We start from the raw sequence: 27259 nt of genomic DNA, 5'->3' as shown, positions 1-27259 counted from the left end.
CTACACAGGACTGTGAGTGCACAGGGACAAGTAGGGGGCAGAACGCTTACCGCTCACTCCCCAGGTATCAGAACAGCTGTTTTCACACTACCTGCACTTCAGAGTGTTTGGGATGTTTGTTTGTTTGTTTGTTTGTTTGTTTGTTTGTTTGTTTTCAAAAAAAAGAAACTGAAGCCCTAACCGGTTTGGCTCAGTGGATAGAGCGTCGGCCTGCGGACTGAAGGGTCCCAGGTTCGATTCCGGTCAAGGGCATGTACCTTGGTTGCGGGCACATCCCCAGTAGGGAGTGTGCAAGAGGCAGCTGAATTGATGTTTCTCTCTCATCGATGTTTCTAACTCTCTGTCCCTATCCTTTCCTCTCTGTAAAAAAAAATCAATAAAATGTATTTTTTTTAAAAAAGAAACTGAAGTCCAGAGGGGCTGTCACTTGCCCAAATAGCAGAGCTAGGATTCAGTTCCACGTCTGCCTTCAACCCACAACTCCAGAGGCGGTCTAGCCTTTACGTGGATTCAGCAGGTAGCCCTCGCCATGCCCAAGCTCCTCCCACTGCAGCGTGCAGCCCTAACCACCCACCTGGCTCCTTTCCAGACAGAGACCTGGGCTCAGTCCTATTAACCTTACTTCCCTGGCCCCACTTCTTCTGAGCTTCTTATAGGCCCTGGCTTTTATGAACTCAGTTATTTAGATCAGTTGTTAGAATACAGTTTATTCAGGTAGAGCTTTTTCATAGTTATATCCTAAAGCCTCCGGATAACTTGTGTCCAGTTCTTCTCAGTAACACATGTACAAACCTTCCCTGGGGATGGAAGGCTTCTGCTATGACTACTTTCAAACCCTTGCATTGATTGGTGCTGTTTCTGTCTTAGCGAATGGCTTTTGGTAGACCTGTCCCCGGAGTGTCCTGACTATGGTAAATGCTGACCATGCTGACCAGCTAGTTAATCCTTTCAGAACAGAGTGTTGGATTTTTACCATTAAGTTCCTCCACAGAGAAACAATTTAGAAATTCACTTTTTGGTGCAGTCTTTAAAACTCATGGTCACGCTCCTTTCAGACCTGGGATCTCTGTTAACACTCAGCTCTACTGGGTTCCGTGCGACGATCTCTTCCCCACTGGACTGTAACCCAGGGGTGGGGAACGTCCGGCCCGCGGGCTGATAAGGCCCGCAAAATCGCTTGGTCTGGCCCTGCCGAGGCATTGGGGGTGAGTTAATTAAATGTTTGACCAAATATTGCAATATAATTTTAAGTTGATAATGTGTATGGCCCTCGAAGGATGTGATAAACATCATAATGGCCGTTGGCAGAGAAAAGGTTCCCCACGAGCAGGAACCCTCCTGCCTGGTTACTGCGGCTGTGCCCTGTGCCTGTGCACAACACGGACCAGCTTCTCAACCCCTCCCGTTTGCAGGTGGGTAAATGGGAGTCCCCACGGGCCAGGCAGCCCTGAGAATGAACAACCAGGGAGTTCTTTTCCATGTAAATACACCGGTGACACCCCATGGGGCTCTTTCTGTGCCACCACAAAGGCGTGCTCAATTGTTGTGAAACTACCACAATAATCATGGTCATTATATTAACCCACGAGTTCTTGGGAATACTGACAAAATAAAATTGTAAAGGTTTATCTCAGACAACACACTTTCTTACACATTTCAAAACTTACAAATGAGAATAGACAGAAAAAAAATGGAACCAAATGGAATCCCGACCAAAAAAAAAAAAATGTTATATAGGAAGTTAGGTGATAAAGGAGGCATATAGATGAATGAGTCAATAAGTGATATTGGGACAATTAATCATAAAAAGATTACATTCTTAACACACCATACAGAAAGATAAATTCAAAATGGGATAAAATATGTACATGCTTAGTTTTTCATAAAATCAAGATAAAAGTATATGGAAAATATGTTTAATGTAAGAATACAGAAGGAGATGGGTTCTACAATGCCAGGCAGTACACACAGCAGCTAGTAAACACCCAAAATGAACTCCCTGAAAAGGGGCCAAATACATTCTCAACAAGGAATCCTTTCACAATTCACAATCACATAAAAATATAAATTTCCAACACTGGACAGAGATCAAGGTCAAAAACATTATTTTAAGACTAATACTGCTTAATATGTAAAAAATATAAAACTGTACAGCAAAAGACATTACCAAAGAGCAAAAGATAAATGAGTGGGTAAAATACTGACAAAACGGGGCAATGGGTAACTATCCAAAAAGTGTTCAAACTTGTCAATCAACAGGACAAATAAAATAGAAAAGCAGGCAAAGGACATGAATAGGCAAGTTGTCATGAAAAAAATACTTTACTCAGAATTGATTAAATGCGGTTTTAAATGAGATGCTCTCACAAATCAAAATTGATCATCCTTTGGCTGGGCAATGGGAAACCAGGCCCTCTCGGGCACCGCTGCGCACACACATTGCCGGAGAGCAGAGTCCAACGTTTTCCTGTGCAACTGGTCTGGCGATTCAAGTTGTAGAAAGTGGCCCTACAGACATGCCCCGAGAGGGGCAGCATCGTAATGCCAGTGAGTTGAAGGCTCTCTAAATGCCCATGAATGAGGAACGGTGAGATCAGTCAGTCCTTCCATGCAGTGAGATGCTTCTACAAAGCCATTGTTCTAAAGAATGAGGCAGGTCAACACAGACCAACATGTGAAGATGCTCCATAATGTGTCATTAAGTGACTTATTCGACAGTATATGTGGGAAAAGCCCAGTATTTTTAAAGTGATATAATGTATAAACAACAATTAGAAGGATATACATGTGCCTATCACTGAGGAGTGAAAATATGGGACATTCACCTTTTAACCTCAAGTGTTCATTAACTTTCCTCTAAATCTGTATTACATTTAGAATCCAAAAAGACTTTCAAGCCCTTAAGAATTAACGATCATTTGAGAAAAGACCCCATGTTTTCTAAGACCTCAATGCTTCCTCCCCAGGGCTCCAAAGAACCTTCCCAAAGCCAAGGGCGTTCAGACTGTCCTTGCCCTAAATATGAGATGGCATCTCTGCAGAGTCCCTACTCTCCTGTGGTTAAAAGCCACAAGTGAGGACGACTGCACATAACAATGGGAAGACAAGAACACAGCAACTAGTAAACATGCTGTGTAAACCCCAAAGGACTCCCTGAAATAGGCAGAATACATTCTCAGAAAGGGATCCTGGGACAATTTACAATCCACACAAAAATGTAGACATTCCCACAGGCCTTGCCAATGAGATTCACGCATCAGCCCTGCACTGTCTTTACTGACTGCGGAGGTAGCCAGCGTCCAGTCGGGCCAGCAAGCCCCTACTGTGCACATGAGGAGATGGGGCCCGTTGGTTCGAGAGCCAAGGGGGGATCCATCGGCTCTGATGTCCCAGGAGTTACAGCGATTTCTTCATTCACCTCCAAGAAAGTACCGGTCTCTTGGGGAGAGGTGGAGCTCTTGTTACGGCAGCCTTCTGCACAGCCCGGGGTCTTTTTTCTATGTTTATTTTTCAATCTCCTCTTGTACAACTTATATGCTAGATGTGAAAACACACAAGTCATTTAAAAAAATCACGTTAGTAAGGATTATAATTTGGTGACCTTGTGAGCTTGTCCATACTTTGAGAATCTGTTTATTTGGGGTCATGTGTGTATTAACACGCAGGAAACTATGAAACAAAACAATTTAGTGTATCAGAATGGTGATTCTGTCTGGACTGGACCATTTGTGAAAGAGACTTAGTCATCAGCTCACCAACAGCTCATCCATTTATTCTGTCAGTCTGTCAGCAACTCCCATGGAGCGCTTCCAATGAGCGCTCCCTTGGGTGGGGGAGGAGAGCTGGGAATCCCGTGTTCCTCCCCTCATGGTCTCACCAGGAGAAGGAATTCAAGCTTGAGTTGAAGTCCAGTGTCTCTTAGGATTTCTCTTATCTTGTTGGAAAATTAAACCCCCAGTATTCTTATATTGATTGTTATATCAGTAATCAGTATATAATCAGCTATATCAGCAATCACTGAGATTTACTCAGCGCCTGTTCCCTGACAATAATAAAAATTGACCATGACCCAAGATTTAAAATGCATGTGTGTGTTCATATCTACCCATCTATATTTTTTTCAAATTTACCTTATGAGTCTAAATAGTGACCGATTACAAAATGACATATATTTGGCTATATGGGTAGACAGCAGACAAGCTGGGGCAAAAGTAGGTGTATAGTTGTCAGTACATGAAACACAGAGTTTGTTCTTGTTTATTATTTGTATTATTTTCCATACGAACAACTATAAACCTATTTTTGCCCCCCCACCCCCCCCACACACATAATTAATTTCAATATTTGTGTATGTAGTATATTTGAAAACTATGTCACAGCCATTCAGCACAATTCTTTGCCACAAGAACACTGTGAAATAACCTGACATTTGGCTCTTGATGAAACATAGTAAGTGCCTGTTTTGAAATAAATGATTGCTCCTGGAGACTGATCAATCCTGAAATCCAAGTTCTGATCGTGCACTGTTTTTTTGTGAAGCATACTTGTTTATCTTCGTCGGCTCATTTTCCCATGGTTTTTTGTATTTTTCTGTGAAACTTCCACTTTGTGGCAAAGGATCTCATTTGTGCATTTTATTTGCCAAAAAAATGTCAGGCTAAAAATGTATCACAAGGAAAGCCCGTACATGTTTGGACTGAAAAGGGAGTTGGTAAGGTGGGTCAACAATTTTCAGTCAAGTGTACCTAACAGGGCTCTACCCACCTGCAACAATGAGAAATCCATCCAGCATCTGGAAGAGTCCATAGGACAGGGGGAAGCTAATCATCTGGACCAACTGCTGGGCAGTGAAAGAGAGCTGCAGCATGGTGAGGCACATCTGAATATTCTGGGCTCCAGTTTCTAAGGAAATTGTCCTGCACCTACAATGAAAATTTTTTTTTCAAGAGTTACATAATAGCAATTAGGACTATTCTTACATGCTCTCTTACAAATAGCAATAAATGTAAGCTGTGGGCTTAGGCCCCTAAAAATGTTTACTCGTTCAATCATTACTTGCTGAGTGTGTGCTCTGTAGGTGGTCTCCTGAGAGGCAGTTGGGAGGAGGGCTCTATGAACCCCACCCTAGGAATCTGCTTGAAAAGTCAAGATACACACACGGGAAAATTCAGTACCGCCACCAGACAAATCAGGGAGATGCTATAGACATTTAGAGAAGGGGCGTCAATGGTTAGAAAAAGCTTCCCAGAGGACATGGGATTAAAGGGTGGGGAGCGAGGAAGAGGCATGACTGAAATTGAAGTTCCGGGGACAGGTGTGAGCTTGGCCTCCCCGGAGGCACTGCGCATTCGGTAAGCCAATCCGTGAAGAGCAGAGGCTTAGGGATGAGAAGGGACAGTTGAATTAGAGATAGAAACAGTACAAACTAAACAACACTTGGAAGTAAACACAAAAACCTTTTCCACTTTCCTACATTTTATTGGTTTTCTCATTGCAAAAAAAGTAAATAAATAAATAAACCTCACTTGAAAAAGAAAAAGCAGGAGGAAGGAAAAAGAAGACATAGGCAGGACCTTGAGGGCTGGAGTCAGCAGTTTCATCTGTCTCCAGGTTAGAAAGGGAGTCGTCAGGTTTTTATGGCTGGAAGAGAAGAGAGGTGTTCAGAAGGTAAGCTGGACTGGAATGTGGGTGTGGAATGTGGGCGTGAAAATGCCATCACCTGTCACAGGACAAGTTCTGTGGCTCTTATTTTATTTATAGTGACCCCATTGCTTGCTATGCTTTCTTCAGACTACCCTACCTTCATACAACCAAGCTACAAGCTGGACCTCACACCTGGGCCATTCATTCACTGGGCACATGCAGTATCTCAGTTCTGACGTTTAAGCCATCCGGTGCGGTGCGGGGCGGGGGTGGGGGGAGGGGGAATGAGATCATTGACTACACTTTGCTATAGGAATACTTTCTCTCCAGATCCAGTACGTTTCAACCGCTCAACAGTCCCTGTTCCTAACTTTGGAAGCAAACCCGGGTCCAAATCCTAACTCTACCACATTCTGGCTCAATGAACTTGGTCAAGTTGCTTAATTTCTCTGAAGGGTTCACTCATCTGCAAACTATTGATGATATCTCTGAGGCTTTGTAGCAAGTAAATGAGAGGCTTTGTAGCAAGTAAATGAGATACTCTTGGTGGAGCCTCACCCCGTACTTTGTACAATCCTAAATGTTCCCAAGTGAACTGGAAACAGCATGAGGCCAATTACATTTTTCCCAAATTCCACCTTTGGAATTCAACTGCATAGTTTACTTTTCTTCAAAAATTCTTGTCTGATTTTAAAGGAGTTGAGAATTACATACTCAGTGAAAAACATAAAAAATATACCAAAAATATTAAGCAATTAAAATTAGTCTTAATCCTACTATTCAAAATAAACACTATTAGCATATGGTATATTTATTCCAGTATTTTTCTATGCATAAAATTCTTTTTCTTCCTTCTACAAGATGAGACTCAAAATGCATACTGTTTTCTTTCCTTTTTAACTCAAATTTATCTCTTAAGTATTTTCAAAAGAATTAAAATTGATACATCATATTCCATCACATAGACACATAATGAATTAAATCTCTGTATTGTTAGATATTTAAATTGTTTCTATTTTTATATTTATAAATAACATTTCAATTAACATCTTTGCATATCTATATTTGTGCATTTACCTGATAGCTTCAGGACAGAATTTTAGATGTAAAACCACTGTTAGCTATAAATATTTATAAGGCTATTGATGTGACTTGTCTTTTAGACAGTTTATGCCAATTTATGTTACCGCCAACAGTGTATAATAATAGTCATCTCATCTATTCCAATAACATGGAATATTATCATTTTTAATATTTCACAGCATTTATGAATTATATTCCCCATTTGTAATTATAATATTTAAGGTAAATTTCTATTTTATTTCTCAAGTTTGCCCTTTCTCTTCTTGCCCCTCATAAGTAGCAACTTTTTAAAAATTGGCACAAACAAGGCATATGTGCTTAATCTCTTGAACTTGCTCATGCCCTGGAATGATCTCTATATTAGTGAAACCATCTCAGCCCTCCTATTTAACCACTAGAATATGAAGAGCAAGGTGTCCAGATTACAAGTGGTATCAAAACCCAGGTCCTAATTTCACAGATTACAACGTCCATCAATCTGGCCTTTCCGTTCATTTACATAAAGAATCACTGTGAACTTTTCACCCTCTGTCTAATGAGCTGTCCTATTCCATCCACCTTGTAAGTCAAAACTCTGAGTTTCCAGACACAGCCAGACAGCAAAGGCTATGCATTTAATTTATTCTTCTCAACAAAGTTTATGGATAGTTTAACTGTACCTCTGCCAAGAATGGTGGGTAAGAAGTGCCAGCAGAAAGCCCGCGACATGGCCAATCAAAGGAAAGATGCAACTGATGATCAGTAGGGTGATGTCTGGATTCCAAGATTCTCTCGCCAGCACCACACCAGCAACTGTGACCACCAAAAGCAGGACCCCACCAACAATGGCCCCAATCTAAAGCAAACCAATAAAATAAATACATAAACATCCTGGTCTTTAGGTTCCATCACCGCTCTAAGAAGCTTGGAACCTAGAAGTTTTAGAACAAAAAGAGGACTTTGAGACCACCAAATCCATCATTTTACAGAGAATAAACCTAAGATCCAAAGTGGTCAAGTGACTTGGCTAAGGTAGGAATTGGTAAGACTCAACACGAATCTCAGTCTTCTTGTTTTATGAACTGTAACTTCTCCCTTTAAGTGGAGGATTTGGTCAGAAGGATTGGTAGTCGTTTTCATGGATAGAACGTATTTGTGAAATAAGTGAAACCTGACAATAAGCACTCAACACCTGTACACACACCTCTTAGATACCTCGCTGGTAACCTCTTATCTGAGATCCTTCCTGCCTGACCATCCCCCACTCTCTTCCCACCATCCCTTCACCCACCAATGGCTTCTTATTGCTTTGGTCCCTGCCCTTCTCTCCTCCAAATGAAAGTTACCCATTCTTCATTAGACAATCTGAGCTAATTAATATGATATGAGAGGTACTGACAAATACTTCTACCCTCTCCCAAATGAATGCTGTCTCTTTTGTTGTTTGTCAGAAACACAAAAAATCAACAGAAAATTTTCCAGTGGTTTGAGTTTTAGATCAGATGGGAAAGAAGCAAGACCTAGAATATTTGGGAAAAATCAGGATCTTGGCAAGCTCCCATTCATACCATGTTGACAGCAAACTAGTTACAGCATCCACTGTGATGTGAAACGATTGAGGATGTAGAAGAAGGTAGCCATGGGTAACCAAAACAAAACAAAAACAACTCAGTGTGCCATAGATGTGTTCCAGGGCTCACCTTTACTGCCCAAGCACAGGGAAAGACAGCCTCACCTCCCTGGAAGATGCTGGAACACACCAAGAAGGCCTGCGACTACAAAAATCCCTCTGCATCTTTCTACCAAAATGGGGATTGAAAGTTTAAAATTCACAGAAAGCAATTTGTTTGGAAAATGAATCAGATCTTAAATTAAAAGAGGATGAATAACAGTGCTCCCTTCGGCAGCACAGATACTAAAAGTGGGATGATACAGAGAAGATTAGCATGGCCCCTGGGCCAGGATGACATGCAAATTCATGAAGCGTTCCATATTTTTTTTTAAATAAGTAAGTAAATAAATAAATAAAAGTTATTTCGATTTTTTTTAAAAAGAGGATGAAGAACAGATTGAAGATATACCAAAATAATGATTAAATTTTCCCAGTCTTTTTTTCTTAATCAAGGTGCTCTAGAATATCTATGCATATTACTAAATATTTTCTGCCACAAATCCAATGGAATAGCCAAAGGAAAGAAGCTTTAAATCTGACCTTTACAGAAATGAAACTGACCTACAGAAAATATATTTGATTTCCCCATTGTCACTGACAGATCTGGAAACACCAAAATCATGACTTTCTTTGTTAGAAAATAATCAAGGGTAGAGTACTTGAAAAGTAAGAGGTTCCAATAATCATATTTTCTTCTCTTGTTTTATAAACAAAATTATAACCATAAACTGCCTCATTAGACATTTTCTCCTACCAAAATAACAAAGTCACTCCTAAATCACCATGGAAGCCTTCCTCCAGCGCTGTGCCAGCTGACTTGTCTGCCTGTCCCCCTTTCTCATATTCCTGGTCTCATTGGAGGGATGATGGCAGTGTTTGGTTTTGGTCCAAAACGGGAAAGCAGTGTCCATTTGTGCAGGCACATGGAGCGGCCATATTCTGCCAGGTAGAGCCAAATGGCAAGCGCTTAAACTGAACCAAACTGTAAACATTCAACTGAAATGAACTCAGACATATTTGCAGAACCTCCGGTTAGCCCCCAATGTTTATTTCTTTATAAATGTAAAATATAACCACAACACTTTTAAACACTTCATGAAAGGAGCACACACTACAATTCTCTGTCTTCTAAAACAATCCTAGTAGATAGCCCTGGCTGGTTTGGCTCAGTGGATAAAGCGTCGGCCTGTGGATTGAAGGGTCCTGGGTTCGATTCCAGTCAAGGGCACATGCCCAGCTTGTGGGCTCAATCCCCAGTGGGGGGCGTGCAGGAAGCAGCCGATCAATGATTATCTCTCATCATTGATGTTTCTCTCTCTCTTCCTCTCCCTTCCTCTCTGAAATCAATATATATATACGGTATATATCAAACTAAAAGAACATAGACACTAAAAATAAGCATCTATAAAAATAAAGAAAACAACACATAACTGGGGGAGTCAGAAAGCACCCCAGGAGGTTAACACCCTTGTTGCAAATATCTTCTGTCCAGCTAGTGACTTTTACAAGCCATTTAACAGGGACATGTGCTGGGTTCTCGGGCAACACAGGACAAGGCGGGAGGTGCAGTTACCACTAGTCCATGGCCAGGCTCTTCCACGTGCTCTGGATGCTCTCTCACTGCGACAGTTCTTCACGTGGTCGGCAGCCCTTGCCCGTGTGTACAAACTACAACCTTAGAAGTTCCCTCAGCAATGTCTCCGGAAGACAGCCCTTGGTCCCGCTCTTCCATGAAACCAGCTCTGCTCCCTAAACGCTGGGCTCCACTGCGCGCACACCCGAACAGCGGCCACCTGGGCGCCTGTGTGAAGCCTTGTGAATGGATGGGCCCTGGGTTCCCCGACCACACTCAGGTCTCAGCTTCATGTCACTCCAGCAGGAGTCCCACACCTTCCGGGGTGTCCTAAGCCTCGGCTGATGGGTCTATGGGAGTGACAGAGCAAGGCTTAGAGAAGCAGAGGAAACTTGGAGATAGGATCCAAAAATGTAGGACAGGCAGGGAAAATTGCTGGGTGTGGGACCACATGTGACCGGCTTGTTTGTTTCAGTCATTGCTACATCCATCTGTCACGTCTCTGAGTCTGAGGATGTGCCAACTGCCAGGTGGAGCTGCTTACCTTGAGAATGATTTTGGATTGTTTGGGGCACCTATAATTCACATAGACACCGAAGGCCACAGGAACGGTCAGGCACAGGAGGGAAATCCCTGAGTAGAAGAGAAATCCGTCAGGCGGCATCGCCTCTCACCCTAACCCTCGGGCCTCAACAATTTCTATTTCAACTAGATAAAAGCTTTCATTAAAGCTGCATTTTGCTTCTGCATCCACCTCCAATTTTTTTTTTCAATCTTTGGAAGACAGTCTTTGAAGGGTATCGACTGAGTGGCCAGATTATTATGATCTCTGAACGCATAATAATCTGGCCACTCAGTGTATATCCTATATAATAAAAGGCTAATATGCAAATTGTCCCTGGACCAGGAGTTCGACCAGCAGGCAGGCCGGCCAACTGCCCATGTCCCCTCCCCCTGGCTAGGGTGGCCGGACCCCCACGCACGAATTCATGCATTGGGCCTCTAATGTGTGTGTGTGTGTGTGTATGTATGTGTGTATATATATATATGTATGTGTATATATATATATATATATACTCACACACACTGAGTGGCCAGATTATTATGCGTTCAGAGATCATAATAATCTGGCCACTCAGTGTATGATACTACTGACTGCCACCATATTTGGTCCATCATTTCTCTCAGAATCCCTCTGACAACCCCATGGAATTTTAGGGACAACTGGAAATGTAAAGTTAGCAAACAGGAGGATGCTCTTTAATCTGTGATCATCTTTGGTGCTATGTATGGGGTCCCCTCCACAACCACAGCTATTGTTCCCTTTTGGACGCCAATGGGTCATTTGCTTCACAAAGTAAGAATACCTGTTTCAGACATAAAAAAACAGCACTTGTTACACATACCAAAGCCATTTCTCATAATCTCCAAGTGTAGCTAGGTAACCCAACAGCAAGTAGGAAAACATGCCTTTTAGTTAACACAAGCGAATAAAGGCACTGAAGGCAGGCTCAGTAGAGCAGGGGTCATCTTGCCAACGGCATCCGAATGCTGGCATTTCTGGAGCCCCTTCCTAATGCCTGCAATACTGGCTCCAAAGGTATGTGAATTGCTCCTAATATTTTGTGTTTTAATTATTTATGAATGTCTTTCAGAATATGTTATCAAAACAGAATATATTAAGTAACTTACTAATCAGAAAAGTTGTACATAAAATCATGATCTCTAAATTAAGATCTCCTTCAAATTTTACAGTCAATCGTCTCCAGCTATTATCAGAAGATGGCGCTGTCATGCTTTTAAAATATGGGCTGTGGCTGGTAAGCCCTCCAAGGGCCGACTTGAGACTCCAGATTGACATGTTAGACTTTTAAGAGTCATAGTTTCTACCAGTTCTCCAAAGACTCTGACCAAACTAGAACAGGCAGATCATTTTACCCAGTTTTTCTTCCAAGCCTAGTGAGTCCACAGAGTTCTCTAGGAGCTGGGCAGAGTTTGATGAGAAATAATATTCAGGAAGAGAGATAATGAAAAGGATATGGGTAATAGTTGTGACACGTGGACACACTTCAATAATCAACAGGAATCATTTCTGTTGATCAGCAAAGAGGTCAAGGCTCACAGGCGATGTGAAAGGTGGACTTGTGGGAACTGAGGTCTCATTAGAGCCACAGCGAGCCAGGTAACCTTTTGGTCATGGCGAGTCCAGTTGCTTTACAATAAACTATACAAATGTTTTTAATAAGTTTTCTGGCTTTATTTTCAAAAGTGAGCTTAGGCAGGGGTTAGTGAGCTTGGACTGTGCGGTCAGATTCCTGAGTCAGAATTCTAGTGCTGCCCTTACCAACTGCACAAACTTGGTCAAGTTACTTAATCTCTCTGATCCTGAAAATCTAGGAAATGGCCCTAGTAATATAATCTGTACTGTAGGGTTACTTAGAGAATTAAATTAGGTAACAACAACAATAAAAAAAACACGCTGCCTACAGGAGACACTTAGTAAATAACAGCTATTACCCTTACCATCCCCATTCCTGTTGCTCTTTCATTTCACAAGCTCATACAGACCTATGTTCTGATATGGAATGGTGAAATTCTGCTCAAAATTCCAGGACAAGGTGTAGAGATAAAGGCAGAGTGGCATCATTCCCAGGGCAGCCACTGTGGAACAGGTTGTCATACTGATGCTGAAAGTAAAATTAAAATAATGTGTGAGAGAGAATTTGGAACGAAGAAGTTAGCTCCCTAACCAAATGTAACTATTGGACACAACTTCTTAGAGATTACATGGGGTAACTTACTTGAAGCTCACTCCTGTCTTATTATTCAACAAATGGTGATGGTACTTGTGGTCTAGAAAAAGATTTCATTTTATTTTTTTCCAGCACCATTTATCCAATTAACTCTTATTTACTTGAGGATATACTTGTCCTAAATGGTCTGCTAATTATAGTTATAAGGATTTTTTCCTTATACAGTTCTTTTCTATTGAGGTATAATTTACAGACCATAAAATTCATTATTTTAAAGTGTTTTTAGACAGGTATATAGATCAATGGAACAGAACAAGGAGTACAGATATCAACTCATGCCTATATAGTCAATTAATATTTGGCAAAGGAAGAAAGAATAAAGACAGTTTCTTCAAAAAATGATATTGGGAAAATTGGACAGGTATATGCAAAAAAAAATGCAGCTAGACCACCAACTCACACCATACACAAGAATAAGTTCAAAATGAATAAAAGACTTAAATGTAAGTCATAAAACCATGAAAATCCTAGAAGAAAACATAGGCAGTAAAATCTCAGACATCTCTCATAGCAATATGTTTGCTGATACATCTCCTAGGGCAAGGAAAACAAAAGAGAAAATTAACAAATGGGACTACATCAAAATAAAAAGCTTCTGCACAGCAAAAGAAATCATCAAAAAAAATGAAAAGGGAACACACTGTATGGAAGAACATATTTGTCAATGGTACACCTGATAAAGGGCAATCTCTAAAATATATAAAGAACTTATACAATTCAGCACCAGGAAAACAAACAATCCAATTTTAAAATTGGCAAAATACCTGAATACACACTTCTCCAAAGAGGACATACAGATGGCCAAAAGACATATGAAAAGATGCTCAATGTCACTGATCATCAGAGAAATGCAAATTAAAACCACAATGAGATATCACCTCACACCTATCATAATGACTACCATCAATCAATCAACAACAAAAACAAATGTTGGAGAGGATGTGGAGAGAAGGGAGCCCTACTACACTGTTGGGAGGAATACAGACTGGTGCAGCCACTTCGGAAAACAGTATAGTTTCCTCAAAAAACTTAAAAGTGGAACTGCCTTTTGACCCAGTGATCCCATTTCTGGGAATTTACTTTAAAAATCCCGAAACACCAATTCAAAAGAATAAATCACCCCTATGTTCATAGCAGCATTATTTATGACAGCCAGGATCTGGAAGCAGCCCAAGTGCCCATCAGCAGGTGAGTGGGTAAAAAAGCTGTGGTACGTGTACTCAAGGGAATACTGTGTGGCCATAAAAAAGAAGGAAATCTTTTCTTTTGCAATGGCCTTGGAGATAATTATGCTAAGTGAGATAAACCCGTCAGAGAAAAACAAATACCATGTGACCTCACTTATATGTGTAACCTAGTGAACAAAATAAACTGACAAACAAAATAAAAACAGAGGCATGGATACATGGAACAGACTGACAGCTGTGAGAGGGGAGGGAGGGCGGTTGGATAAAAGGTGAAAGGATTAGCCAAAGAATATATATGCATAACCCACAGACACAGATGGCAGTGTGGTGTCCAGAGGGAAGGGGAAGCGGAGGCTGGGTGGAGGTGGGAAAGGGGAGGAGAGAGAAATGGGGACATCGGTAAGAGTGTCAACAATAAAAATAAAGTTAAAAAATAAAATAAAATTTAAAAATAAAGTGTTTTAGTATATTTGCAAGATTGTGCAATAACAACACAATGTTCATAATATTTTCATCAAACAAAATAAAAGCCACCCCAGTAGCAGTCACTCCCCATCCCCTTCTTCCCCAAGCTCCTGGCAACCAATACTTAACCTATTTTTTGTCTTTATAGGATTGCCTCTTCTGGACATTTTTTTTTTTAAATATATTTTATTGATTTTTTACAGAGAGGAAGGGAGAGGGATAGAGAGCCAGAAACATCGGTAAGAGAGAAACATCGATCAGCTGCCTCCTGCACACCTCCCACTGGGGATGTGCCTGCAACCAAGGTACGTGCCCTTGACCGGAATCGAACCTGGGACCCCTCAGTCTGCAGGCTGACGCTCTATCCACTGAGCCAAACCGGTTTCGGCTCTTATAAATTTAATTACATGTGTATCTGGCTTCTTTCACTTGTCATGTTTTTAAGGTTCATCCATGTTTTAGCATGTATCAGTAGTTCAGTCTTTTTTCGGATGGAATGTTATCTTGATTACTATGGTTTTATTACACTGTATGAAATAGTTATTGCTTCACACATTTGTAATACATTGTTTTTATTTTTTCCAAATATGTAAGGTCTTATTTTTTGTCTTTACTTATTTTAACTGGCCCCTGTGCCCACCGCAGCCTTGTGGCCCACAGTTCCTTCCAAGTTGCATGAATTCGTGCACTGGGCCGCTAGTGTATACATAAAATGCACAAGCATGTATAATGAGAGACCAGGAACTGGGAGCAGAGCTTTGGAAGGCTCCCCCTGGGCCCCCACTCTGACCCGGGAAGCAGGAGAAGAGTGCATGGCATGTAGGGAAAGCCCAGAGATGCGGTGAGAGCAGGAAGTTCATTCCATGAAAGCTAAGAAAAGAGAGCTTCCAACTGAAGGGGAAATGCAGGATGAGAACCTGAGAAGTGGATTTAGTGCCACCCAAATTTCCCCCAATTTCTGGTGTCTCCACCCCAAATCGACCTTTTCCACCTCCCACCACCACCCACAACCACCAAGCTGTTTTCCTCCCTCTCTAGGTGATAGAACCTGTGAAAGAATGAGGGGAAATGAGGTAAATGGAAATGAGATATCCTCTAGGCCAACGAACTATTTTATCTTTAAATTGCCGGAAAAATGTTACACAATCTGCTTAAGCACGTAGGAACTATTTATGGACACTGTGAATGCTGCTCTGCCTGATGAGCTGGGCAAACAGCACACCACACAGTGTGACACGGGGTAAAGTCAGACTTCAGCCACTTCGACTCCAGGCCCCTGAATCCATGCCGCGTGGGGAGTACAGAGGAAGTGAGTGGATCCTATGTTGGTAATGGATTGGGGCCCTTCCAAAGCTGAGTGAAGTGCATAGGGGTTCACTATTCTACCTACTTTTATATATTTGAAGTTTTCTACAATAAAAATAATAAGTGTGGTGAAGCCCTGGAGTGGGGAAGGTGTGGGGTGGAGGGAGTCACTGAGGAAAAAATGGGACACCTATTATACTTTCAACAATAAATTTTCTAAAATAATAATAATCCTATATAATAAAAGGGTAATATGCAAATTTACCCTAACGGCCGAACGACCAGTCACTATGACACGCACTGACCATCGGGGGGCAGACACTCAGGGGAGGAGCTGCCCCCTGGTGGTCAGTGCGCTTCCACAGGGGGAGTGCCGCTCAGCCAGAAGCTGGCTCATGGTTGACCAGCGCAGCAGCGGTGGCGGGAGCCCACGGCAGCACTAAGGATGTCCGACTAATGGCTTAGGCCCGCTCCCTAGTTGGACATCCCCCAAAAGCTCCTGGGCTGCCAGAAGGTTGTCTGACTGCCAGCTTAGGCCCTGTCCCCTGGGGAGTGGGCTTAAGCCAGCAGGTGGACATCCCCCGTGGGGTCCCGGACTGCGAGAGGGCACAGGCCGGGCTGAGGGACCCCCGAGTACACGAATTTTTGTGCATGGGGCCTCTTATAAACTACTAAGTGTCCCTTCCATCTTTGCAGGGGACTGTGCAGTATTGCTCCCAGTCTGGTTAGGTGAGGTTTTCTCTGTCATATTTTACTTGGGTGGGATTTGCCCTACATCTAGCATTATGTGTACATTGCATGGGGGCATCTAAAGCATTTCCTGGCCAACCCTGGCCGGCCGTGGGCTTTTCCGTCCTCAGCACTGCTGTGTACCACCCATCTGCTCTCCTCGGGGATGGCTGCCATTGCCCTCGGGACACCCTTGTTCTGATATTACTCACATGCTGCACACGTTCTGCACCTGCGTAAGAGCTGCGTCCTGTCGCTGTGCCCCAGACTGTGAGCTCTTAGAGGGCAAGGGCCTATTGGCCTCCCACCACTAGGAGCCTGGCAGAGCCTCGTGCTGAGAAACACGGGAGGAGCTCGCTACATCCTTGCTGAAAAAATCCATGAACCAAAGGATGAACCAACATGTTAATACACTGGTGCTGGAAAACGTTCTTGCTTCCTCCTTCATGGGTCATGCGACTGCAGATGAGACTTGAAAATCTTAGCAACATGGCCCTTTTACACTGAATTCAAATGGTAGATGCCCCCTATAGCAATCCAGAGGAATGGAAACTTTCTATGAAACATAATTAAAATCATGCTCTTCTGAGTACAAATGTAACATTTTATTTTTTTATGTTTTTAATATATTCTTTTTTATTTCAGAGCGGAAGGGAGAGGGAAAGAGAGATAGAAACATCAATGATGAGAGAGAATCATTGACCGGCTGCCTCTTGCACGCCCCTCATTGGGGATTGAGCCCGCAACCTGGGCATATGCCCTGACTGGGAATCGAACTGTGACCTCCTGGTTCATAGGTCGATGCTCCTCCACTGAGCCACACCGGCTGAGCCACATGTAACATTTTAAGGAGCAGCTATTTATCTGATTGGTGCCCTTTTCAGAAATCCAGACTTAGGTCATTCACAAGTATCTGTAAACATCCCTTCCCCTCTTTTATTTTTCTATTAAGCAGTCCTGTTTCAAACATGTTTGTTCAATGAGTAGAGGTTTATTCTTTGTTTTTTCTTTTTGGAGTAATCACATAATACATGTCGCTCTGCAACTAGGTTGCTTTTATTTTTCCCCTCTTCACATCATAGACATCCATCCTTTTAGGACATCACACATAGACTAAGTTCATTCTTTTTAAAAATTTCAGAGTATGCCACAATATAAATATGCCATAATTTCTTCCGTCACTTTGTTAATGATGAATAAATGGCTTTGAATGTGTTTGCATTGTAAACAATACTGTAATAAACATTCTCTGACATATTTCACTTGAAATAATTCCTTTACCAGTATTTCTGTAGAATACATTTCCAAAAGTGGAATTACTATGTCAAAAGTCTTTTACTTTAAGATAGTACCAGATTATTTTCCAAAAAGACTGCTGCATTTCATAATCCTGCCTCCACTGGGTGTAACTGGTCCCTTATAATTCCCATGAGAACTTTGAAAAATGCATCTCACTGTTATTTTGTTACACACCCGACTCTCAACAAGGTCTTATTTCATGCTTGCTGGCCTCTTGGAGGTCCTTTCTAAACAGCCATGCTTGTCTGATTTCTTCTTTTCTCAACTTGTAGGAGCTCTTTTTAAATTAGGGTACATATCATCTGTAATACAAATATATTTACCAGGTTTACTGTGCATTTTTTAAAAAATATATATTTTATTGATTTTTTACAGAGAGGAAGGAAGAGTGATAGATAGTCAGAAACATCGATGAGAGAGAAACATCGATCAGCTGCCTCCTGCACACCTCCCACTGGGGATGTGCCCGCAACCAAGGTACATGCCCTTGACCGGAATCGAACCTGGGACTCTTCAGTCCGCAGGCTGATGCTCTATCCACTGAGCCAAACCGGTTTTGGCTTACTGTGCATTTTTGACTATGCGTATGACTTTTGCCATAATAAATAGTTAACCCTGAGACAGTAAAATCTGTCCATTTTTTATGGCTTCTGGATTTCTTATTCAAGAATCCTCTTCTCTTGAGGCTATTAAAACATTGCTCCCACTTTTCACCTTTTTATAGATTGATCTTCTTTTTAACTTATCTAAAAGGTATATTATATATATGTAAGGCAGTGGTCGGCAAACTCATTAGTCAACAGAGCGGCAAACCGCGGCTCGTGAGCTGTGGTTTGCCGACCACTGGTGTAAGGCATGAAGCTACTCTATTGCTTTCCATATTGAGAGGCAAGTGTGTCCACATTAACAATTGTCCACTAACTTGAAGTGCCGACTTCATTAGGCATGAAATGTTCAAGTGTATTCAACATGTTCTTTTTTCCTTAGCAAATACCAAATTGTTTAAATTACAGTGTTTTCATAAATGATAGAGCAAACACTTTTACTTAAGTTTTTCTTTCAAACTTTCCTTAGCCGTTCTTGCATATATTTCATTCCCTATGACATTTAATATCATTTTATCCTGTTAATAATGCTTGCTTTGAGCAAAGACCTCTTTTAGCTAGAAAGCAGATGAAGGAAGAGAGTGTGCCTGGGAAGCATTTGCAAACCCTGAGTCTGTGATAACACTACATTCCTTGGCTCTGCATCTGACCAAGTCTTGTAAAGAATTCCATATGATGTCACTTGAACTCCTGGAGAATATGGATAGCATTCCCCGCCCCCCCCCCCCGCCCCCCATGGCTTCGGCTCAAACAGCAGAAAGGTATGATTCATGACTATGGAAAGCGAAGTGTGAGATTTACATCATACTGATTCTATATCCTTGACTATACAGGTTACTGCCTCCATCCTTGCACAAGTCTTCAAGCCCATGATGCTCCTGGGAATGGCGAGAGAGGATCCCAGTGCCCTGCCAACGGTTATAAATGGCAACAAGGCTGGGAAAGCACATGGTGAGCACGAGTGAGTGCAATGGAAAGTCCCACCTTTGGTTTTACTGAGTTGAAATCCCAATGCAGTATAAACAGAGGATGTGGCTAACTGGGTTTCTCGGCTATTCACATAGAGAAAAATTGTTGCCAAAATCTGACTTTGATATAACAAGATTCCACTTGCACTAAGAATGGCATCACCATCCCCAAACTGTTATAGGGAATAAATTATGAGACAGATTCAGCAAGTCTGGACAAACAAGTAAATCCTGAACCTCCCTTAAAACGTGGAAATTAGATATAATCACATTATGTAACAACTAGAGGCTCGGTGCACAAAATTTGTGCACGGGAGGGGGGTCCTCTCAGCCCAGCTGGCACCCTCTCCAATCCAGGACCCCTTGGGGGATGTCCAACTGCCAGTTTAGGCCTGATCCCTAAACCGGCAGTAGAACATCCCTCTCACAATCCTGGACCACTGGCTCCTAATCACTCACCTGCCTGCCTACCTGGTCACCCCTAACTGCCCCCCAATGGCCTGATCACCCCTTACTGGCCCCCCTGCTGGCCTGGTTGCCCCTAACTGCCCCCCTTGCCAGCCTGATCACCTCTTACTGCCCCCCCCCACCAGCCTGGTAGCTCCCAACTGCCCCTCCTGCTAGCCTGGTCACCCCCAACTGCCCCCCCCCCCCCGCCAGCTTGGTTGCCCCTCACAGCCCCCCCGCCAGCCTGGTTGCCCCATGCAGCCTGCTGTTCAGTCGTTTGGTCATCCCTCACTAACCCCCCTGCCAGCCTCGTTGCCCCACACAGCCTGCTTGTTCAGTCATTTGGTCATCCCTCATTAACCCCCTGCTGGCCTGGTCGTAGGCAGCCATCTTGTGAGGGTGTAAGGGTTAATTTGCATATTACCTCTTTATTATTTAGGATGTAGCATCAATAAGTATACCATTTAGCAATTGGGGTTAAATTATTAAGATGTTTCCATTTTAAACCAATAAAATGAGAAACTCTGAACTTCAAATCTATGAAAGTACTTACTTCCCCACTGAAAAACTTTTTTAAATTATCTGCTAGCCAGATGGAAATGGAGTATGCTAGATCGGGTCAACAGACTTGGCCTTAGAAAAGAGTTCAAGGCCAGGTTTTCCATCCCCAGATAGAAATGTTACTCCTGTCTGCTGCCTCTCAGTAACAATAACCAGCATTTATTGAGCACTACCTGCTAAGTATTATGCCCCATGCTTTTAGATACATTTTCTCTTCTCATCTATACTCCAGGTATGTGTGGGTATCATTTCCATTGTATAGACCAGGAAACTAAGGAACAGAGAGTTACCAAAATTTACACAAAGTCACATGGATTCAATCTAAGTTCTGTCTGTTTTTATTTTTGGTATTCTTTTTTACTCCCTCACAAATATGTTTTTGTTGATTTCAGAGAAGGAAGAGGGAGAGGGAGAGAGAGAAACATCAATGATGAGAATCATTGATTGACTGCCTCCTGCACGCCCCACACTGGGGATCAAGCCTGCAACCCAGGCATGTGTCCTGACTGGGAATCAACAGTGACCTCCTGGTTCATAGGTTGATGCTCAATCACTGAGCCACTCCAGCTGGGCCTAAGTTCTGTCTCTTAAGGTGATCAGTTCTCCACCAGACCATGGCAGACAAACCTGAAGAATCCAAAGTCCTATTTCCAAAGTCTCTGCTGAAGAACCAAGAGCTCCTTTAAAGTTCAAAGGTCAAAATTGGCCACTGAACTGCTCAGTGGTCAGAATTTCTCTGCAGCTGAGGACACAAGTACATACTTAGGGGGAAATAGACCTCCGATATCAAACGTCAAACTGAAACATGGGTTGTCTTGAGTTGCACCAGTAAACTGATTGCATTTCAAGAGAAGCGTATGTAACACACACAGGCCATCAGAAACGTTCCTTGTCATTCATTCAATGTTTATCAAGTACCTACCACCACCAGGCTGGCACTGAGCACACCAAAATGAAAAAACCCTCAAGGAACTTACAGACCTACCTAGTGGGTGAGGCAGATAAGCAGCCCAACTATTGCCAGGCTTTCCAATGAATGACAAGAATTCTTTGGTGCTATGGGAGAGAGGAGAGGCATCTCTGTCAAATAGTTTCAGGGGAAACATTCAAAACTGGGGTGGAGAGATGGGGACACAAACTTTATCATTTGCTTTTCTTTTCCTGTTGCCACAAGATATTTAAAAGACCTCAGATCCACTCCTGGTTTATACCCAAAAGAATTGAAAGCAGGGACTGCAATAGATACTTACAACCCATGTTCATAGCAGCATTATTCACAATAGCCAAAAGGTGGCAACAACCCAAGTGCCCATGAACAGAAGAATGGATAAACAAAATGTGATGCAACATGCAAAAAAAAAAAAAAAAAAAAAAAAAAGTGATGATACACAATGGATTATTATTCAGCCTTTTTAAACAAAGGAAATTCTGACATGCCAAAATACTGATGCATTTTGAAGACATTATGGCAAAGTGAAATAAGCCAGACACGAAAGGTCAAATATTTTGTGATTTCACATACATGACACCTAAAGTAGCCAAATCCATAGAGACAGAAAGTAGAATGGTGGTTGCCAGGGGCTGAAGGGAAGGGGGAGTTATTGTTTAATGGAAGATAAAAAAAGTTCTAGAGATGGATGGTAGGGATGATTGTACAACAGTGCGAATGTACTTAATGCCATTGAACTTTACACTTAAGAATGGTTAAAATGGTAAATTTTATGATATGTATTATTTACCATCATAGGCCTCAGGCAGTCTAACGGTTAGACTGTCATCAAACTGCGGCTCACGAGCCACGTGCGGCTCTTTGGCCCCTTGAGTGTGCCTCTTCCACAAAATACCATGGCCTGGGTGAGTCTCTTTTGAAGAAGTGGCATTAGAAGAAGTTTAAATTTAAAAAATTTGGCTCTCAAAAAAAATTTCAATCGTTGTACTGTTGATATTTGGCTCTGCTGACTAATGAGTTTGCTGACCACCAGGCTAACCCATTGATTTCACAAGTGAGGAAACTGATATCCAGCTTCTCTTTGAGCAGAGACTGAAACACAGACCCCCTACCGCAATGCTCTTTTGTCTGCCCCACATAATAATAATAACTCATATAGCATATTGTGCCAGGTGAGAGTCTAAGCATTTTATATGTATTAACTCATGCAATCCTCACAACAACCCACGAGGTAGGTTGTTTCTCCCTATTTCAGAAGTGAGGAAACTAAGGCACAGAGAATTTCAGGGGTCCTCAAACTATGGCCCGCGGGCCACATGCGGCCCGCCGAGGACATTTATCCAGCCAGCCAGGTGTCGCTGCCTTTCCTGTTGAGCAGCCGACTCGTCCCGGGCCCGCAGTGCGCATAGGAATTTGTTCATAGTTTTGTTTTTTTAAACTATAGTCCGGCCCTCCAACGGTCTGAGGGACAGTGAACTGGCCCCCTGTTTAAAAAGTTTGAGGACCCCTGATACGTAAGCTACCAAGACGACCCAATGAGTAACAGGTCTACTCACTGGTTCCAGAGGGGTGCACTTAACTACTACACTCCCAGATCTTAGTTGTCACGTCCTACCCTCAAAGAAAAGAATTCTGTCCATCCTCAGCACAGTAGACTGCAAAAATGTCCCCAGATATTCACCCCTTTCTCATCCATGCCCTCTGCAGTGTGACCTTGTAGCTTACCGCATCAAGAGGCAGAAACTACGCCTTCTTTCCTCGAATCTGGACTGGCCTTGAAATTTGCATTGGCTAATGGAAAGCCATGAAAGATGATAAACGGGTTCCAAGCCCAAGCCGCAAGAGGTCTGGTATGCTTTCTCTTTTTCCGAACCCTGCCTCTGTCATGCGATGAGGTGTAGGCTAGCCTGCTGGAGAATGAGAGACCAGGGGAAGACGAGCCCCGTTGCCCATCTGAGGCCACTAAGACCAGTCTACATTAGCCAGGGCCCAAACATGGGAGAGAGCCCAGCAAGATCAGCTGAGCTCGGTCCAGAGGCAGGCTAATGTCTTCGGTTCTCCATACATATGGGCCAACTGCTTTCCAGAACAGTAAGAATGAAGAAAAACATCTGACTTGGGATAGAATCAGGCCAACAGTTGGCTTTCCAGGCTGTGGGAACAGCACGGGCAAAAGAAAGTTGGAAATGTGTGGGGTGTGTTTAGAGAACAGTGAGTAACCCATTGAACTATAGACCAATTGTGTTTAAGGGATTAATGGGAAATAGACCTGGGGAAGTAGGTTAGACCTTGCTTAGTTTCTACCTAAGATGATGAGAAGCCTTTATATGTATCACATGTTCATTTTCTCTTTACAATACCATACAGAAAGTATTATGACTTCCAGTTACAGAAAAGAGGTCCCAAGTCAGGATTTAAATATAGGCAATCGGAGCCCAGAGCCTGCCTTATCTGCTTACTACAAAACCATGATGGAGAGACTGAAGGTGGGGAGAACATTGTAAAGATATCATAATGGCCAATAAAGCAATTGTGAGGGCCTGGCCGGAGGTAATGGCAGTGGGGACAGATGGAAAACAATAGCTGTGGGTGACATGCAAGGGGATGGGCTATAGGACTAGACAGCAGATTTAGTGAACAAGGTGAAGAATGAAGGGAGTTGCAGGGGAATGCTCAGATGGTGAGCCCAGGTGACAGAAAATCATAGGTGTTGTGATCAGACACTCAGAGTGCAGAAACTGGTTCAAACATGTTGATTCTGAAATGCCCTGCATGGGATGAACACGTGGAGGACTGCACGTAGATTGAATGAACACAGAGTTAAGGCATGAAAAACATGTTTGGGGTGATCTGCATAGAGCTAAATCTCAATTTCCTCATGTAAAATGAAGTAGTTGTTCCAAATGCTGAATTTTATCCAGCATGAAAAAACAGAATTTCTATCTATGACAATCTATTGAGTTTTGCTGAAAAGTTCTTTTTATTGGTAATCAAGTGGGAAGAAAAGTAATGAACTTGGATGTTACTTCACTCAATAATACTGAATTTTCTTTTTGCAGTTTTTACTGAGATTTAAGGTTTTATGATTCTTGTATCGAAAAGCTTTTGAAAATCTAATATTTAGTCCCAGTTTTAAAATGTCATTTCTTACAGATTTTTTTGCTTGTTTTTGTTTTGTTTGATTTGTGAGACCAAAATCAAATTTTAAAAGAAAAAGGGTAAAGCAGCTAATTGCATACCCACTATGTGCCTGGCATTCTGCATGTACATTTTCTCCTTAAAATACAGTTTTGTGAGGAATGAGTAATTTTAACCCAGTTTTACAAATGAGGAGATGAGGCTTACAGGTTAAATAATTTGACCAAAGTTAAAGCTAATTAAGGGAAGTAAAATGAGCTTTATATTTTATAGACTTCCTACTCATTGGTGTTTTTATTACAATGTTGGCTAATAAGAGATGAAGGTAGTAAATGTTCTCTTTCCCAGAACAGAAGTGGTTGAAAGCACTGTTAAAAGATTTCCGCTCCTATTTGGAACAGAAGAGCTAGTGTGTAAGTAGCATGGAAGAAAGTGCCTCAACTACAGCCTGATGAGAAACAGATGTGAATTCAAATCTGAGTTCTGCCATACTCATTTGTACATTTGGTAAGCTCTTAACCCACCTGAGTCACAATTTTCTCAGCTGTAAAACTCAGAATAATAAAAGGTCATGTACAAGGTTGTTATGAGCCCAGAAAGAAGTGAAAGGGATCAATGATGAGAACTCATATTGTCTTGAAGAGAGATGATGACTTAAAAAAAAGAGAGAAAGAGAACACGTGAAAGCATCTACCTCATGCCTAATCAGGGTACTCAATAAATTGTCCTTTGTCTTTCCAAAAACTTTCCGATTCCAAAACTTATGGCTGACATGTGGACTTTGAATAAAGGATATTTATCATTTCCCAATTATTATGTTAATGATCATCTTTATTGTATTTAAATTAGCAATGCATATCCATGCGACTTATTTTTTTTTTAATTAGCAATGCATCAGGTGATTCTTTTCAAATCTCTGATAAGTGGGTCACTAAAACATTGCCATATCAAAGTTAATTATTGGTCTGTGCCCATTAAAATGTATAGGTGAAATATGTTTCACATTACCCATTCAGCACACGCAGGAAACGAGACACCCACCTGTGCAGCTGACTCACTAACATCAACTCCCAGCACAGTCAGCACCTCTGATTCATTCATTCATCGAATAATAAATCTCAACTGAATGACATGCACATCAAACGAAGATTTACATTTATAAGTAGTTCTTTCCCTGGGCAGGACGTAAAACAGTTTGTTCATCAATAAGCTAAGAATCTAGAAAGATACTGCTTTTAGCTCTTTCACTTTTCCAATTGTGACTCCTATATTCTTTCCTCAAATGCTCTCTTTTCCCCCCATCACAATATATATGCAATTAACTTATCCTCATTAAAGCATAAGTGAGTGATAAAGTCTAACGTCTCCTAGGGGTATTTGTTTACACCATGATTGGGAATAAGGTCACTGGCCTACATGAAAGGAGTGGGGTTCTCCTGATGAATGTTAAGCATGTGAAAAGCAACAAGAAAGAGCATTTTTTAGTCATAAATCTTGATGTTGCTCTCCAAGTCAACTCCATAGGCCATCACCGGCACTTAAACCAGGATACATCAACCACGTAGCCCTGGACGCCTTCATTCAGTCCCCAAAACACTGATTTCATGAAGTAGGTGCAACACTTGCTGGTAGAGCTACAAGGCCTGGCTCTGGTTATGCCGCCACCACCATCACCATGACAGCTTCCAAGCCCCTGCCATTAGCTCCTGGGATTCTCAGCTTATGTCCTGGGAGATATCAACCAAAGCCCTCCACTCAGAAAAGTAGTTGCCAGTCCAACAGAGGACAACCACAGCAAAAGTCCATGTTAAGCTCGGAAAGGCAAGTCTTTCCAGGACTAAACAAGTCTCTGTAAAATATTTCCCACTTGGATCTCCACCTAAACATTGGCAGAGTTTTCAACACGAAAGGTGTCAGTTAGCTGCCATCCCCAGGCAAAGTGCTACCAGGGGAAGACTGAGCTCCCGGGGGTAACTTACCTGAGATCCATGTCTCCATCAACCCAGAAGGTGAAGATGTTAGAGATGGTTCCCCCTGGGCAGCACCCCATGATGAGAACAGCAATCGCTTGGATGGGCGCTAGGGAGAAGCTGATGGCCAGGAGATAGGCAATAAGAGGCATGAGCCCAAACTGGCAGAGCAGCCCCACCGCAATGCCCCAGGGTCTCCTGATGTGCGACCACAGCTTCCGGATCTCCACAGAGCACCCCAGTGAGAACATGAGCAGGCCCATCATCACGGCTGACACCACTGCAAAGACAAGTTCCAGGTTCCCAGGTGTCCGCAGCCCCACTGGCAGCTCCTCCTCTGAACTGTTGGCAGCGCAGGCTGAGCCGCTGGAACAATTTGTCCTCATCTCTTCATCTCCTTAAGGCAGCATTACAAGTGAACATCTGCCGAGACGGCTGGGCATGTCTATCCTGCCACGTTTTGTAATAATGCAACGAAGTCACGCGTGGAGAATCATTCCAATAGCTATTGGCCAGCCAGGTTGATTCACCCTAATCTGATCAATTCCTTTATGACTTTGTAAAAGCAATTATCATGGCCATGAAACATATAATAAACTGTGCTAAGTAAGGCTTTCCACTTCTGTTCTTACTCACCACTGAATATTAAAGAGAAATGAGACAAGCAAACTCATTGTCAAGTGGAGTGATTGGGCTGTGTCGTCAGCATCACATTGTGTTCCAGGAAAGGAGGGTGGATGCCAAGATGTAATTTCTCCAAATTCAATGGGGATTTCAAAGAGCCAGGATGCAATTTTTTCGGAGAGAGAGAGGTTAATTCTGGGAGAAAAAAAAAAAAATTAAAAACAAAGGCAATTAAACCAAAGCCCTGTG

The 27259-nt window shown here is 42.3% G+C and overlaps 1 protein-coding gene across 1 annotated transcript; it reads right to left on the bottom strand.

The window, feature by feature from the left end:
- Positions 1–1900: 1900 nt before the first annotated feature.
- SLC10A6 (solute carrier family 10 member 6) lies at positions 1901–27010 on the bottom strand. The gene is made up of 6 exons (XM_080658604.1): positions 26396–27010; positions 12519–12637; positions 10495–10583; positions 7386–7561; positions 4765–4922; positions 1901–3537 (listed from the first exon to the last, which is right to left on the bottom strand). The coding sequence occupies exons 1-6, from the start codon at positions 26770–26772 to the stop codon at positions 3320–3322; spliced, it is 1137 nt and encodes a 378-aa protein (XP_080514730.1). The 5' UTR covers positions 26773–27010; the 3' UTR covers positions 1901–3319.
- Between the last annotated feature and the right edge of the window lie 249 nt (positions 27011–27259).

The sequence above is a fragment of the Plecotus auritus genome (genome assembly GCF_963455305.1).
Source record: "Plecotus auritus genome assembly, chromosome: 1".
Taxonomy (NCBI): domain Eukaryota; kingdom Metazoa; phylum Chordata; class Mammalia; order Chiroptera; family Vespertilionidae; genus Plecotus; species Plecotus auritus.
The sequence above is the reverse complement of the archived record's forward strand: the minus strand, read 5'-3'. Positions and strand labels throughout refer to the sequence as shown.

What these genes read in the sequence shown, in the direction of transcription:
- SLC10A6 (XM_080658604.1), bottom strand. Translation starts at nt 26,772, where the DNA reads ATGAGGACAAATTGTTCCAGCGGCTCAGCCTGCGCTGCCAACAGTTCA. An exon ending in AATCCAAAATCATTCTCAAG is followed by an intron (nt 7,562 to 10,494) that starts GTAAGCAGCTCC and finishes GGTTTGCTTTAG; the next exon opens with ATTGGGGCCATTGTTGGTGG. An exon ending in ACCCACCATTCTTGGCAGAG is followed by an intron (nt 4,923 to 7,385) that starts GTACAGTTAAAC and finishes TTTTCATTGTAG; the next exon opens with GTGCAGGACAATTTCCTTAG.